The sequence below is a fragment of the Prinia subflava genome, chromosome 4, assembly GCF_021018805.1.
Source record: "Prinia subflava isolate CZ2003 ecotype Zambia chromosome 4, Cam_Psub_1.2, whole genome shotgun sequence".
NCBI classification, from domain to species: Eukaryota; Metazoa; Chordata; class Aves; order Passeriformes; family Cisticolidae; genus Prinia; species Prinia subflava.
The window spans coordinates 67,443,396-67,460,360 of NC_086250.1; the positions used below are offsets into that span (position 1 = coordinate 67,443,396).

Genomic DNA, 16,965 nt, shown 5'->3' on the forward strand with positions numbered 1-16,965 from the left:
TTGAAAAGAAAGTATTTAGTAATCTAGACATTAACTAGGATAATCAACGCATTTGATAGCATATATTTCTGGAAAGTTTATAACAGTTGTTACAAACAACTGTTTTAGTCTGTTGTTTTCCTCAGTGTTTTGCTTTCCCCATGCTTCAGGGGGAAACAACGCTCTTAAAATCTGTGGCAGTATATAGTGCCAGAATAGTTTGGTCCTTCTTGTTAGGCATTTTTTTGATTTCACGTTCTGATCTAAATTCAGGATTGAACCTTTTCTAATAGGGAGATAATGAAAAGGAATGTGACTGCTGCAGTGAGAGGGCAGCAAACCTGAGTGCCCACGGGGGAGTGGGTGGGCACAGTGGCTGATATTTAGTGCTCCACTGATTTTTCACTGCAAGTCAGGTGAACAGAAGAGTCACCTGAGTTCACATCTGCATCCTGACCACGAGATGTGATTGCAACCCCTGTGACTGGTGGTGGAAAAGGGGAAAGATAATAAAATCCCCTCTTGTTCAGCCCCTTTGGTAGGCGTTTTCCTCAGCTGGGAGGTCATGAGGCAGAATGGGATCCCTTTGGGAGCTGTGCACATCAACAGGAGCAATGAGGGAGACTTTTCCTTTCTGGCTCACTGGCTGCTGAGGGTGGCTGGCACCGGCAGGGCCATGCACAGTTGGGGTTTGTTACACTCTCTGCTCAGAGCTCTGGTGGATCCAGCTGTCTCCAGTATTTCCAAAGGGATCTGTGTCAATAAGGAATGGGTGGGCACTGGCTGAGAGGTTTGGGACAGCTGGAGAGAGCCTGGCATTAGCTCTTCCTTACGATAAGAGGTGCCCAAAGCTTGGAATTCAGCAGAGGCCAGGAACTAAAGCAAAGCCCAAGGCAGAGAAGCCATCACCCTTGACCCTTTCCATGTCCTTTGTCACTCTGCCCCTTATTTTGTTCCCCGATGAATCCATAGCTCCTATTCCATCCTTCTCCCTTCTATGTATCCACAGAAGCCCTTGTTGACTCCTCTGGTGATGAGAAATGAACCTGTGCGTTGGTGGTGGATTTTGTTGTTATTGTCTCAGCAACATCTGTTTTCCCTGGCATCTCAGTTAAAAAAGCTAATTTTGTTGAGTTGGAGCAGCTGCCACTTCCCACCACAGTAAATTAAGCTTTCAGAAGACCTCATCTTTGGAATTACAGTTCTGATCATAATGTAGATTTTGATAGTCAATTGAGATGCTTATTAAATTATAAGACTGTGCATTAGGAATGTTCCTGTGCTGCTAGAGGAATCTCAATAGTTTAGTTTTTATTAGTTTTGTGATTTAATGAACAGAAAACATTAAAACTAAAAGCCAAATGCAAACCATCTGTACAAAAATGTTCTATAAAATTCAGGAAACTGACAGACATAGCTGTAAAAGTACTTTGCAAAGACACAGCCTCTCTTAAATGCCATCCATTTTAATACAATGATTAATGCCACCGTCAGTTTCCTTAACAAAGAAATTTTCTCCCTTGTTTCTTTTCCTGGGTTCATGAGATTCAGCCTGTATTTCAGTTATACTTATCAATGGATTTGAAAATTAATCACTCTGGACTGTTTAGATGCAAAGGATGGGGGTTTTTTTCCGTGTCCACACAGTTGTGATTCTCGGGGGTGTGGCTACACCACAAGCACCCCCTGGTGTCACTGTGGTGCCAGCGGTGGCCGAGATCGATCTTTTGTTGTGTTAAAGTTCGATCCATCAGCGAGAGGGTACAAATGCAGGGCAGTGACCTCAGGCACCCGCTGCTCCTGCCAAGGTGGGCGAGGTGTCCTGAATTCTTTGGGGAGTGATAGGATACAACAGGGCACATGGGAGTTACTGGCATCAAGATTGCCAGAGAGGCTGTAAGTAAAAAGAAATAATGGTATTTAATGCACAGAGACATTAGGGGGGTTTGAGGCTCTTCTTGTTTAAAAATGCATATATTAGGAAAAGGTTCTTCATCCAGAGGATGGTTGGGCACTGGGGCAGGCTCCCCAGGGAAGTGGTCACAGCCCCAGGGCTGACAAGAGTTCAAAAAGCCTTTGGACAACATTCTCAGGCACAGGATGGGATTCTTGGGCTTGTCTTGTACTAGACAAGGAGCTGGACTGGTTCTTGTGGGTCCCTTCCAACTCAGGATGTTCTGTGACTCTATATATGTTTATGTAAATGCATATTATGTTTATATACAAGCATCTTAGTTCTCTAAATCAGTACAGCTATATCCCTACTTTTTATACATTTTTTTCAAGGATGAAAGACACCTTTGCATAAGATGCTGACACATAGCTGTGGAAGAAATATCTACATTGCAAACAGGTCCATGCCACAATAGGCATGTGTAGTATTATTCTGCTTCATCTTTTTGATGGGGCTTTTACCTAAACTTTGAAACAGAAGAGATTTATTGAGGTTCCTGTTTCAGTTTGGATTGTGAAAGCAATTGCAGCATAGATCTGAATTATATATAGGCCTTTCAATGCAGTTACAATTAGGAGCTCAATAATAAAGCTATTACTCTAGTTGCTTTTTTTTTCCTGTTCTCCCTCACTAGTTTGATTTGAGGGACTTTTATTAACTTTGTTTTCTTATGAGTTTTCCTATGGCTCAGGAGTCAAAGGTCTGATTTTTTTGGCAATGGAGGGTGCTGTCACTGTTGTTGCTGTTCTACCTTCACAGTGCCTGTAATCTTGCCTCTGTGACTACACAAAATCGTTTAGACAGAGTTTTTTACTGGGTTCCCAACCTTGTTTGTCCCATTTTTGTGAACAGCCTGTTCTGTTATGCCCTTGAAGGGAGTTGACTCCACCAAGCATAACATAAGGGCAGTAAACATGAATGCACCACAGACCAGAGCAGTTTGTAAACCTGCTGTAGTTGACTTCAACCAGTGAAAGTTTTACCAGTTTTAAAGGGAATCAGCTTCCAGGATACAGGTTATGTACAGGAGCCCTTCCCCCCCACGCCTTGGCTTCTGTTCATCTGCAGCTCTAACAGGAAGCTTAGTGTATGGACAGGTGAGTTTTGATCCACCATGTCACCCCAGATTCCAGCAGAACCTGTTGCAGAATGGGAGTTGAGCTTCCTAAAGCAGCTGTAAGCAGAGTTTTGCTGCACACCCTGTCATCATGAGACTGCCTGGAGCTACAGGAGATTTGTGATGGTGCCTCTGTGGGAGCAGGGCCTGGATTGCTCATGAGCGAGGCTTTTATGGATGACCTGGCAGGGGTGAGGTCTGTTTTCACACTGGGGCTGCAAAAATCTCGCCAAACGTTTTCACGGAGGGATGAGGTGAACTCTGACGGTCTCCTTAGAGACCGAAGATAAGGCATCGATCCATGCCGGCCTCAGCAGTGCACTGTGCCAAGCGCCGCTCTCCTCCACACGGGGCTGATGAAATACGCAGTCACTGCTGGCAGAGAACGGGAAAAAGAGAGGAGCGGGTACAGAAATCCGCTCGGAAAATTCCGAGCCCTCCGCACGCCCGGCCCGGCCTCCCTCAGGCCCTTCCCGCCCGGGGGTGCCGCCGGCCCGCGGCTCCCGGCGCTTGAGGGCGCTGGGTCCGTCCCGGCTCCTCACGCCCTGCGCACCCCTCGGACCGCGGCTCCCGGCGGGATCCGGGCTCTGAGGGCGCCGGGTCCGCCCTGCCTTCCCTCAGGCCCTTCCCACCGCCGTCCCGTGTCTGCCGGCTGACCCGGCGCTCTGAGGGCGCTCGGGCTCTGAGCATGCGGCAGCTCCGGCTCCGCCCCGGCCGGGACAGCGCTGAGGGCGCCATGGAGCGGTTCGGGGAGCGGCTCGGGGAGCGCTCGGCGGCCCGGCTGGACACCATCCTGCGGCACCTCTCCCCGCGGCTGGGAGCGGCCCCGGCTCCTGTATCCTTTCTGCTGTGGGGTCGGGAAGGGCCGGCAGCAGCACTTGGCCCCCCGTGAGTCGGGGCACCGCTTCGCCCCTCGCTCCCCGCGCCCTTGTGGGTCCCCTGGTTTGTCCTGCAGGGACACCGGCCTGGGAAGGACACACAGGGCGAGCCGTGTCCCGGTGCCGCGGACTGCGCTTCCCTGGCAGCCCCGACTGGAATTCTGGGGTCAGCACCTGAGCCAACCCAAAACCTCTCCCTGAGCCACCCCAAAACCTCTCCCTGAGCCACCCCAAAAACTCTCCCTGAGCCTCATCCCCGCAGCCTGTGGGGAGCTGGGATGTGCATCTTGGCACCGCCCCAGCACCGAGCCAGAGGCTTCCCTGCAGCGAATTTTCCTGCTCGAGGTTCAGCGGGATTGGGGAGATAAACTCTACATGACTTAGAAATTGCACGGCAGATCACAGATCTCATTGAAAGATACAGACCAAACTGGTAGAGCAACAGCACGAAAAACATAAAGCTTTGGTTTGTGATTGGATGGGGACCAAGGTGGAAATGTTGGAGGCTGCCAACATAAGGCAAAGGGAACCTGGGTAGAAATAAGTTTTTGTGTTGATATGTCCCATGGTTCCAAAAGTGAAATGGAGACTGCTTGCTGAGAATATTTTTAAAGCTGCTGTCATAAATGTTGTTTTTTTTAAAAAAAGCTGCTTTTCCACAGAGCAGAATACTGACAAGTTACCTCTGAATTATAATACATAGAAGAGGATATGATCAAACAGGATGTAGGAGTCCTCAAGTCGATTAAAAATATGGAGGCAGATGGGTAGTTGTTGACTCAGACTGCCATAACACAAGTAGGAACACAAAATTAAGAATAAATGATAGGAAAAATACCCTGGTTGTAAAGATATAGGAAGTAAAGAGAGGTGCTGCAGAACCTGTTTGTTTTTAAATCTAGGTCATGATGCAAATAGCTTTGGACAAAAACATGACTAAGCTGGGCTGGGGCAAGAAAGGTGTGTGGATATAGTAAATGACAGACTGTAATAAGAATAGATTTATTTGATACACTGAATGTCAGTTCACTGGTTTTTTAATCTCTGTGCCTTGTGGTTTCAGTTGTCCAAGCAACCCAGACTTGTCCTCTGAGTGTTGCAAAGTGTCAAGACCAAAACCAGTGAGAGGAAGAGGCACTGCAGAGCCTGGGAGGAAGGTGCTGAAAGTGGAGTCCAGCCCTGGGTGGACTTGTCTGCTGTCCCCCCATTCAGGGAGGTGGAGGTGCTGAGGAGGGTTCAATGCTGGGGTTCAGCCTGTGCCTGTGTCTCCATCAGCTGCCTGTGGACATTTAGGAGCCTGAATGTTCAGAAGTCCCATAGTCACTGAAATTAGGCCTGGAATGTGGTGTGTGGAGCACTAGTGCCCTCAGTTGGGGTATTCCTTGTTCTGGGACCTGCTGTGGCAGTTGCCACTTGGTCTCCCCATGTTCTTCTCTCTGTCTTCCATCCCGTTTTCTATCCAGCACCTTTTCCTCCTTCTGGCTCATCATTTTTGCCACACATTTTTGCGTGTGTCCTTCTCCCACCATATGTGACTCTTGACAAGATAATGTTTCAACTTCCTGGTGTTGGGACCATAGATACGGCTACTGTGATGAAACCTATTTCTTATTCCCAAAGCATTCATGCTTTTATGAGCAGTAGAGGAAAGTCAGTGGTTTTCATAAAACTCTGAAGCAGATGTGCATGTGCAGACCAAAAAACCAGCATGAAAATGCTCATTTTTGTTATGGAATGACACTTCAATACTATGCACAAAGTTCTTGTGAGGCTTTAGCAAGTGGGGTTTAACTGCTCTGTTGATGAGAACGTGTCTCTGCATGAGAGAAAACAAATGCTTTTTTAAAACCTGTTGAAATTAATTGAAGTAGAGGACAAGCCTAAAGCTCTCCTCTCTTCCTGCTGTCCCTGTCATTTGGGAGGGACCTGATCTCTGGAGTAACTGGAGAGAAGGTGAGGGTTTGCAACACTGTATGAGAATGTGAAACCTCAGGTTTACCCCTAATGATTTATTGTTTTAGATTATTTTCATTTTTAGAATATTTTTAATTATTGTTTATTGTTATAGAAGCAAAATGAACGAGATTTTAGTGGATTGAATGTCCAGCACAGCACCTGCCTTTAAGATGAAGAGCACTGTAGGATCAAGGACTCATGCTTGTAGATAATGTTCTAATCTACTTTCCTTGATTATGTATTCCTTAATTCCCACCCCAGATAAGCATTCCTACTTCAGCCCAAGTCAGTGTGGTTCCTCATTCAGGGAGGTTTTGGTAAGCTCCACCTTCCTTGGTAGAGATAAAAGCAAAGCAACCTTCAGAGCTCAGTTCTTTCTTCCCCCAAGAAGAAAGTGTCCTAGTGACACGTGTTGTCACTAGACGTGGCTAACTGTCCCTGTGTGTCCCAGCTACACCCTGGACAACGATGTGCTGAGCACAGAGCAGAGGCAGTTCTACGAGGACAATGGGTACCTGCTCATCAGGAGTCTCGTTTCTGACGCCGACATCGAGCGCTTCAGGTACGAGTGCTGGGGGCAGCTCTGGAGATCTGACACAAAGAGCTTTGGGCGTCTTCACTGAAGACTAAAAGGCTGGGTAGTTGTAGAAGCAAAGTCCTTTTATTGTATTGCTAAATCAGTCTCATGAAAGCAAAGTTATTAGTCCTTGCCAGCATGCAGGAAGCTTTCTAACATAGAGTCCCTCAATCACAAGCAGAAGCGGCAGCATTTTTATCAGCAGCAGTGACAGCACAACAATCTGTGTCCTGTAAGCATGAGCATCCTAGAATTCTCAAAGCAGTGCATTTTAATTCTGTTTTTACCCAATCAGGTGAAAACACACAGTTTCTGTGTTCTTGCTGGACCTATCCTAAGCTAAGATTAATGTATGACAATGTTTGTAATTTCTTACACAAATTCTATGCATTTAGCTCTGTCTGTTCTATCTAGGAATGCTTACCAAGGCTACATTATTTTCGTTATGTCTAGAGTTTAACTGTCTTTGCAAAAGGCAATGCATTTGCAAAAGGCAAATACTGAAATTTAAACTAGGTTTTAGGTCCTTTCCTTACTAATTATTTCAGTCTGTTATTTGCTAAGGCACTTAAAAAAATCCTCTACTTATTTAAAACTAAACTTGCATCTGTTCCTCATGTCTGTGTGCATTTATGTATCTTAGTTTCTCTGAGGGTTCTAATTCAGCCCTCACTTTTCTGGACCCATCCCTGGGTGCAGATGGGGCCCAGGGGGATTTTGCATCCCAGCAGAGATGGTTGGGTTCTTCCAACACGGACATTCCCTGTGGTTTGCAGGAAGGAGTTCACCAGGATCTGTAAAAGAGAGGTGAAGCCACCAGGAGTTATGATTATGAAAGATGAGTCCCTGAAATCCCAGTTCGGTCAGTCTGAAAAAGTGGTTAACAAAGTGCAGGACTTCCAGGAAGATGCGGAGCTGTTCAGATACTGCACTCTGCCAGAGGTAAAACAAAGAAGGGGGGGTGGTGGTGGAAGAGCCTCTGTGAAGGTGTCTGACCCTGCAGGTCACTCCCATAAACACACAAGCAAGGAAGGAAGATAAAGCTGAACTTTAAGAGTGTTCTGCATGAACAGGGAATGGATGGAGGTTGAGGCAGAAGATTTTAAGCAGTGCTGGTGTGGACCCATTCAGGAATGTGACTTGGCCAAACCATGCCAGGCTGGCGGGGCAGATCAGCAGCATGTTGTGAATGTGTTTTATCCAGGCCAACATCTGTCCCTGGGCAGGTCCAGCCTTGCAGCCCATATTCATGTGGCAGATAGAGCTCTGTGGGAGTACCCTCCCCATCCTTTCCACACCCCCAGCAGCCTGCAGCACCATCTTCCCTCTTGGCCTCCTCCCACCTTTCCCATCTGTGTGCCATACCAGATCCTGCCTCCTGTCCTGCATCCCTCCATCCTCCCCAGCTTCCACCTCCTGTACCCTTGTCCTCAGCCAAACATCCAGCTCCCTCAGCAATATTTCCTCTTGGGTTTCATGTTTCTAAATTGTTTTTCTAATATTTTTTGCCTTGTAGGTCCTCAAATATGTTGAGTGCTTCACAGGACCAAACATCATGGCAATGCACACCATGCTGATAAATAAACTTCCAGATTCTGGTAAGGAAAACTTGGATTAGAAGAAAATGGATAAATTATTGTGTGTATTCCAGAATTTAACACAGTATTTTAGAAAATCTGTAAAAAAATTAAACCCAAATAACATTGAAAATTTTTGAAAATTGAAAGCATTGAAAAGCATTTTGTTGATAGTTTGTTTTCTTTTTACCTTGGTTTAATGAGACAATATGAGAAAACACAAGAGAGTTTTTGAGGCTGCACAAAGTCTAAATAGTATGGCAAATAAGGCAAGTAGAAATATTCTAGCTATCTATTTAAGGAGCATAATCAATGGCAAAATAAGTATATAAATTATATATAAAAGGCTCTTTTGGTGTGGATGATGTTTCCATTTCCATGGGGGGAAAAAAATAACAAGCAAAACTTCAAGAATATTTATTTTTGTTTAGACTTCATGGAAGAGAGCCTCTAGGGCAGAGACTCTCTGTGGAGGCTGCAGTCCATAAATTGGGATTTTTTTTCCTTTTTTTTTTAAGAGAAAGCTGAATAAACATGAGCAGGGTGCAGCACAGACAGGGTTGATTCTGCTTGCAGTACATCCAGTGCCTGCAGACAGCTCAGCTGTTGAAGGTCTTTGTGCTGGGGAGGTTTGTGCAACACCGTGCTGGTTAAAGTTCTCAAAACTGGAGAGCAGCCAAAATGAGTGATGAAAATGTGTGGTGGTGGTGAAGGCCAGCAAAAGGAGCCTTCTGAGGGGTCACAGAGCTAAGCAGCCTCGTGGCATTCACTGTGTGACCCAAGGGCCACCACCATGGCCCATTTCGGGGAGGGATGGCAGCTCACCTGCTTGGCTGGAGCAGGCACTGAGTACACCAAGTGTCTCTGGGGGAAGCAGCAGCTCCTTAGGGTGTGCTCCAGTGGTTTAACAGGAAGGGAAAGGCTGTGTGTGATGAGGCTGAAGGTTTCTGAACCTGTGTTGCAGACAAACAGACTTTCCTGCACCCCATGCATCAGGACCTGCACTATTTCCCGTTCCGGCCCGCGTCGCGCATCGTGTGCGCCTGGACCGCCATGGAGAGGGCGGACCAGGACAACGGGTGCCTGGTGGTGCAGCCAGGGACACACAGGACAGCCCTGAAGCCCCACGGCTATCCAGAGCAGGAGGTAGCTGTCATGGAGGGCTCAGGAATGCAGGGGGAAGGGATGAGTTTTGGCTCACTGAGTGAAGGACTCACTGTAGGGGGAGGATGTGCAGGTCAAACCTGAGGTTTCCAGTAATTTTTTCTTTTTTTTTTTCTGTTTATGCAAAACTGACATTGATTTGGGAGAGTTTCTTGGGTGACCTCACTCCATGTGATGTGGGTAGATTTGCCTCTGTTCCCACCTTCACCTAGAAAATGTCCAGCACGTTGTGGCATGACAGCAGAAACACATGCCAACATTTTCCACTGCCTTTGCCAAGTCTGAGGGCTCTGTTCCCTCCTGTCAACTTGTTCCTGCCTGGTAGCATGTTCCAAAGAGGAGCTGATATTTTATTTTTGGGGTACTGTCCTGAAGAGGAGAAGTCTGACAGTGAAAACTGGATGGAATAAAATACCAAGGGGTATCTTCCTTTTAAGAGTGTGTGTTTGCTGGCCTGGCCTGTCACTGGTGATGGTTATACCAGGAGCAGAAGGCTGGACTCCAGCACTGGCATCTGGCCACCCTTGTGGGGTTTCCCAGTGCCCTTCTCAGTTCTCTCCACTGAGAGACCACTGAAAACCATATCTTTGTCCTAACCAGCTGCAGAAAACAGAAATATCATTCTGTACATCAGGCTTATATCCATAGCTGTCCCTACTGCCCTGCTGTGCTCTGAGAATCAGCACTTCCTCTAATTTTAGCTGAGGGATTTCAGTTCAGCCTTTTGTTTCCTAGGGTAAAACCAACAAACTTTTCCATGGGCTGCTTGATGAGGATGAGAAGATTCCCAAAGTTCACCTTGTCATGGAGAAGGGAGACACAGTGTTCTTCCATCCCCTGCTCATTCATGGCTCTGGGATAAACAGGACATCAGGTTTCCGAAAGGTAGGAAAACACCTCTTGATACACTCTTTTATATTCTTGACTTTTTTTAAAAAAGTATCCAACTACCCTGTTTCATTTTTTATCCCCCACCTCCTTTGAATCCTTTCTCAGTTCATGTGGATGAATGTTTTAATGAGTTTTTATCTTCCTAATATACTTTAGCATTCTCTTGTATTTTTTATTATTTTATTTTTAAAAATCTGTCTTCTGTAAGAAGTGCATACTGTGCAGCTGCTTGAGAAAAAACAGAACAGGAGTGGAAATTAGATGTTGAATCTGTGTTTAAATTAAAGCCTATTTGGTTGTAGTTGCTTTTCTGAAAGTTCCCTTTCAGCTGTCCCAGCTATCAAGACTTCCCCTAATTTTTTCCCTGACTTCTTGGTGTCCCATCTCTGGATAACAGGAGTCTCCATCACTGAATAAATAATACTAATTTATATGATTGCACAAGCCATTTTCTATAAAAGATTTGTTAACATGCATGATTATTTAACTGAAACAGGCAAAATGCCCTCCTTTGTAGGCCTGGTGCTGTCTCAGAAGGGATTCATCCAGGCACTGCAGCACAGGCTGCTCTATTTTCATTTTGCTTTGCCTGTTGTGTGGCCATTTCTTTCAGCCCCTGTGGCAGTTTGTTGGTGGATTCAAAATAAGTGGGCTGTGACCCTCTGGGTGCAGGAACTAAGAGCTCTTACAGAGCACACAGGGCTGCCCCAGCCCTGACTCTCCCTTATTTCCCCTCCAGCCCCTGATTTCTGAGATCAAGCAGTTCAGCTCATGCAGGGGGAGTGAGGGAGGGGGAGAAGGGAAGAACATGTCAGCAGCAAGAGTATTTCTCAAGGGGATGCTGTCTTGGAAAGGAGGAAGGAGTTTGCTGCCATGGTCTGTAAGGAAGGAGCGATGTGTCCAGTCTGGAATGCACAAGGCTTTTCCCTGCTTTGTTTGTAGTGGATGTGACAGTGACAGTGACAGTGAGTGATGCCCACTCTCCTCACACAGAGCATCAGCTGCCACTTTGCCAGCTCAGAGTGTCACTACATTGATGTCAAGAACACGACTCAGGAGCACCTGGAGAAGGAGCTGCAGGAAATGGTGTGCAAGAAATACGATGCAACTTCAGTGGAGCTCAAGGTGAGACTTGGCTCAGTGCCCTTTGTCACAAACCAGCTCAGTTCCCTTCCCCAAGTCTCTGGTGTGGCAGATTGGTGCTCTTTGCTATGCTTAGTTTGGCAGATCAGGCTGTACCAAGCAGAGGTGCTTGGCAGGGTAAAAGACCTGATGTTCAGAGGATGACTGGCAGGCTTTTTTGGGGCTTTTTTCCTCATAATGCCTCGCTCTCTGGCAGCTTCTTCACATCCCTTGAGCTCCAGAAGTTCCTTCTGAACCTCTGCTTGTAAATAAGAAAATGTGTTCATTTGCCTCAAATTCAAAACTATAAGTTGGAATAAATTCAGTGCTTGTCTAGTTTGTAAGTGCACAGTTCTTACAGTTTCCCCTCCTAGCGATGGATTTTCCTTTAAAAACAAGTAGCTGCATCTGATTGCAATAACAAATGGATTTTTTTATTTAAATATAATCCCACCTCAGTTGTTTATACTCGAGGCTACAGCAGGTTTGTCAGCAGTGCCTCATCAGCTGCCTCAAAAAAAAAAAAAAAAAGGGACTAATGGACTCTTGCTGAATAACTGAGACCATTGAGTAAAACAGAAAGCAAATGTAAATTCTTCAGCGATCCAGCCACTGAAAGAAAAATAAACTTTGTTACTGGGGTGAAAATGTTCTGAATATCTTAATCTGCAGCAGTTCTCAAGCGTATGCAAAGCCAGTATCAAGGCAGTAAAGTCTAGATGTAAAAGCAGCAATTTTCTTTAAAAATGTACCTGTTTTACAGTATCTGGGGCTTTCTGGAAGGGGGGACTTTCCTTTCCACCCTTGGTGTTTTTGTGTTGTTGTGTGTGTTTTTTCCCCCAGTGTGCCTGGGTGTGGGAGGGGTGCCCAGCTGTGTTTTGCCAGCTGATCTTTCATGTCTGTAAAGCCACAGCTTGCCTGGCTTTCAGTTCCTGGGGTTGTTTAGGTGCTTGATGAAATGCAGAGGGATGTGTGGTGAGGCTCTCTCCTTCTGAGTGGAAATGAGGTTGTTCATACAAACCCCAGAGGAGTCTCTGTGTTTTCGTGTAGCTTTAAGGATTCTGTTTAGCCGGAGTTGGAGTTTTCTCCCAGAGGAGTGCCCAGGTCTTGTTTCAACTTCACAAGATGATAAGAACTAAGTAATCCTCTATTTCCATTTCTGTAAACTGGAATCCTGGTCACTGTTTTTTCTGGCTCTCAAGGTGCTTTTCCTTTGTCTCATTTCTGTTTTGAAGGATATTTGGAACTTCCGAGCACGCCTTGTGCAAGGTGAGAGAATCAACCTGTAGAGGACCCTGTGAAGAGCAGGATGGAAAAGATGGGCCTGAGAATGAGCTTCTCTGAGGGAAGAGCACAGACCCTGCCTGGACAGGCAGAATTCCCTTTGTTGACCTCTGTAATGGGAACTTAGCCAAATGCTGCATTGCAAAATAGTTTTATGCTAATTCAGAATAATTGCACTGAGCTTGGACAGCTGATGTACGTCAAAGGAAACCTAACCTAGAAAAACAGATTTGCTTTGGGTGGCTTAGACAATCGAAGAATCAAATTCTTGAAAGAACATCTTGGTTTTCTTGGTGTTTTCATTCTTCTTACAAGTTTTTAACATGACACACCTTTAGAATGATGCTATACCAATGTAAGATTTTATGCAAGAATTTCGAGCATTTCCAGCTTCCTTTCCTATGAAAAAAAAAAAATATATATATATATAAATCAGAGTTACAAGCTCTCAGAATCAAGGGTGTAAGGAAGTGGCTGAAGAGAAAGCAACAACCACACACAGAGGAAAATGGGATTTCTGGACAGGAATATGATTGCTGGTAGAGTTCCTCAAGCATGGCTTGGCATGCATCACACCTGACCAAGCAGTTCTGGCACAGGTGAAATGAGTCTGACAGTGTTGGGAGCCACTGGGCCAACAAAGCAGCCTCCCCCTGGCCTTGCATAACTGATCCAAGGCAGTGTGAAGTGAGAGGATCTTTTGAGTCTGGCAGGTCTGGGAAAAGGTGCCCTTTGCTGCTGCCAGGCTGAGGAAGTGTTTGGATGCTCCCCAGGAAGCAGTGGTGGCAGAGTGGAATCATGCACACTTGCCTTTTACAATCTTGCCTTTTACAATGGTTGTCCTTGCTTTCTGAAAGATTCTTTCACTTTCAGAATCTATTTTTTGAAATAAAGAATAAATCAGAGCAAAACTGCACTCGAGGGCTGTGTGTGTCATTGCTGCTGCTCAGAAACTGGCAGTGGGGGTGTCATTGCATCAACCCTCAGCTTGTTCCACTCCCCAAAAAAGGGGTCAAAACAGCACCAAAGGCTGCAGGGATGGGCTCTTGTGGCACCTTCTGCTTCTTTTGTGATTCTTCATCTTCGTGCAGTATCTCTAGGTTCTCGTGTTTGTTTTTTAAAGAAGGTGAGGTTTGAGCACAGTTAATTACTGGTCTCCCACCCTTGGTGCTGGGGTGAGGTGTGTGGGCTGTGTTCTGGAGACAGACACATCCTCTGAGCAGCCTCAGACCACAACACCAGGAGGTCTGATGGGGGTCACTTAGGACAGCCCCCCAGCCCGGTGATTTGGGGTGTCCTGGTTCCCCATGCCCTCTGTAACCCTGCACTGATCAGCTCCTGTGGAGAGCATGGGCCCAGGTGAAGGATTCCCAGCGAGTTGGAGATGGCTCTGCTGACTCTGCTGAGTCCTTCCCATGGGATTTTCATGAGGACTCGGTGTGCTCTGTCTGCTTCACAGCACAGGATTCATGGAGAGGCTTCCCTGGCTGCCGTCACTGGTGGAGCTGGGTTGACTGCAGAGGGAGCTGTGACCACAGAGAAGTGCTACAGGTGTCACATTCCCAGGTTCAAAACTAATTTCTCCTACTATAGCTAGGAAAGAGATGAAAAGGAGGAAGTGTAGCTTTGTTTTTTAAAAATTATGCACCTCTGCCTATGGATTTTGGCTTAAAATTGCCTCTTTCAGAAGAACAAACCCATCAGCAGCCTCGGAGATTATCTAAACTCAGCAGTTGTCCCACCTGATGAGAGACCTGTGTCCTCATTCCTTCCCACACCTTGTGGTAGCCGCCCTCTGGGGCGGGCTGTGCTCCTTCTGCTGGGCAGAACACAGCTGGATTCTCCCAAATGGATGTGTGGTGTTGCTGGATACCTCCTCTGTGGCAATAATACCTTTGAGAAATGAATTTCAGATCTGTTAGGCAGAGCTTCAAGAGACGGAAATGCAGAAGCTGTTGAAATGCTTGGGTTGCTGTGTACTTTAGTGAAGCAGCACTTACCCTATTAGAAAAGTTCTTTGAATTGAATCAAAAATAAAACATTTAAAGTTATTTTGGTAACAGTGTGTTTTAGTTTAGCCCTGGCTTGGTGGGATGTTTCTCATAATTTGGTTTGGTGTAGGTGTTCGGGTTCATGTGGTGGAGGTACCTGTGTGCTCCTAAATTGATGTGACAGCATGTTACATCTAAAACTTTCTTTCCAATTAACTTCACGTTCCTGAAGTTTAGGTTAACCATGTAAACCCTCCTTGGACTATTTTTTTTAATAGCAGCATCCAAATTTCAAAAAGGAGCATGTAAAAATTAGACATCCTGCTTATTTGGCCATGTGCTGTTGCATGAAGCCCCAGGGTTTCAGACACTTTTTTTTTTGCCTTGACATTTCACATGTGTTGAAAACAAAAGCTTCCTGGAGCTTGGTAAACACAGTAAACACAGAGAAGATCTTTTGCTAAGAATTCATGTGCTATTTTCCAGACTAGCAGTTCAGAAATGTCAGATTTATTCTGACTCCTGACCTTGCTGACAGCGTTGCACGCTCAGCGCTTTGATGTGAAGACACTGGGTAGGTGCCAAAGGAAGGATTTTGAATCCTGGCTTTGCCTTCTAATGCTGTAGATCAAAGTCATACTTCATGTAAGAGAAATGGTGGGAGGGAAAAGGAAGTTTAATTAACTACATTATAGTTTTCTCAAAGTAGATTTGGCTCTGTAAGCCGATCTGGGATGTGGGACATCCTTTTCCAGCAGTCATTTGTAATCAAAGTGGCAGTGAGTGATGCCCAGTGTCCTCACAGCTGTCACCTCACCAGCTTAGAGTGCCACTGCAGTGATGTTAAGAACATGATCCAAGAGCAGCTGGAGAAAGAAGTAATTGAATTTGGACACGCAAAATATAAAACAGTTTCTGCTCCAGACCTTGTGCTAATCTAAAATCACTGCCTTATCTTGTAACTCAAGTAATTTTGGCCTTTCTGCTGATAAGGCTTCTTGCTGCCTGCCTGTGCTGGAGAAGCGCCCTTGCTCCACAGGCAGCCCCTTCACATCCCTGGAAACCAGCCCAGGAGCTTTGCAAATTCCTCCTCCAGCTCTGTTCATCACCATTCCCACCTCTGGGCTGCCAAAATTCATTTCATCCGCATTCCTTGCTGTCTTTTCAGTGCAAATCAGCCCAGGTAGGACGAGGTTGTGCCAGCAGGTATTTAGATAGGAGAGGCTGTTATTCAATCCTTCTGTAACTGGATTTGCAAGAAGAGTGCAGTTTTTAAAACACCCATGTAAGCACCTTCACTGCTCACATCAGTCCAAAGAGCCTTTTGGCTTACACCAAGCAGGGTTTTGTGCATTGGAGCTTGTAGCTTTTAATTTAATTTAGTGTTGTCTGTACATTTCTGTTTGAGACTTCGAAGAGACAGTGAATAAGTAAATGGGTGTTTCTGTGGCCAAACAGATGCCCTCATACCAGGAACAAGCAGGAAACACTGCATTCAGAGATGCTGTTTTCTAGGTTTGTTGTTGCTGTTGTTTTGTGGGGTTTTTTAATGCAGGTAGCTTGGAAGAAATGAGCGAAGGCAGTGCAAGGAAAAGGAATCAATCTTTAAAATCACCTCTAATGACCAGGATGGGAAACATGTGCCTGAGCTTCTGAGGCAGATCCATGTGCTTTTTGCCCCTGTGTAAGGAACTTGCCCCAAATGCTGCCTTACAAAAGCATTTCATGCTAATACAAAATAGGTGCAGCAAGGCTGAACAGCTGATGGACTCCAAAGAAAACCTGACCTTCAAAATCAGATTGCTGCCACTAGTTTAGGCAATCAAAGATTATGATGAGCTGTGCATTACTTTTTTCTAGTCAATCTCTTCATATACTTGTGGGCTAATACTCTATTAATGTAAGGTTACTATTAATGTAGTTGGTAAAATCATATTAATACAAAATTCCATGTGTTTAAGGTTTTGAACATCCTTTTTCTGCACAAAATCAACCAGTGAATCAGTTTCAGTATGAGCTTACCTGAGAAGTCATTGGTACAGCTGATGGATAACACGGATTTTATTTTGTTTTGGAAAAAAAGGTTAAATTGTATCAAAACCAGCTTGATGGCTGCACTGGATTATTTCTGTGATTCAGAAAGGCTTGTGTGGCTGAATAAAACCAAAGTGAGCCCTGGAAAGGGCAGGTGCTTGGTCTGAGGGGAATATTGGGGTGCTGCAGCTGAGAGTCACCCAAAAATCCACTAAGTGCTCGTCCTGCAGGATGATTGGGCCAAACCCACCTTGGAGACAGCTTTGGGCAAAGCCCCTGCCAGTGTCTCCTCATCTCCTTGCTGTGACCATCGTGACTGATTCCAGCTTCCCTATTGTTAGAGTATTCAGGAATCAGGGTAGTAGTGCAATCTCTGGCACAAGGAAAGCATCTCAAAATAGTGAGGCACATAAATTCCATCTCCTCCACTCCTTGTTTGCT

General features: G+C 45.6%; 1 protein-coding gene across 1 annotated transcript; it reads left to right on the forward strand.

The window, feature by feature from the left end:
* The first annotated feature begins 3,571 nt into the window (after positions 1 to 3,571).
* PHYH (phytanoyl-CoA 2-hydroxylase) lies at positions 3,572 to 13,415 on the forward strand. The gene is made up of 9 exons (XM_063397031.1): positions 3,572 to 3,885; positions 6,146 to 6,201; positions 6,336 to 6,446; positions 7,238 to 7,403; positions 7,978 to 8,059; positions 9,003 to 9,184; positions 9,938 to 10,087; positions 11,087 to 11,218; positions 12,451 to 13,415. The coding sequence occupies exons 1-9, from the start codon at positions 3,739 to 3,741 to the stop codon at positions 12,502 to 12,504; spliced, it is 1,080 nt and encodes a 359-aa protein (XP_063253101.1). The 5' UTR covers positions 3,572 to 3,738; the 3' UTR covers positions 12,505 to 13,415.
* Positions 13,416 to 16,965: the final 3,550 nt, after the last annotated feature.

Excerpts from the sequence above, each read along its gene's own strand:
- PHYH (XM_063397031.1), top strand. The coding sequence starts at position 3,739 with ATGCGGCAGCTCCGGCTCCGCCCCGGCCGGGACAGCGCTGAGGGCGCC. Across the intron at positions 6,202-6,335 it reads CCTCATTCAGGGAGGTTTTG|CTACACCCTGGACAACGATG; the intron begins GTAAGCTCCACC and ends TGTGTGTCCCAG. Across the intron at positions 9,185-9,937 it reads ACGGCTATCCAGAGCAGGAG|GGTAAAACCAACAAACTTTT; the intron begins GTAGCTGTCATG and ends TTTGTTTCCTAG.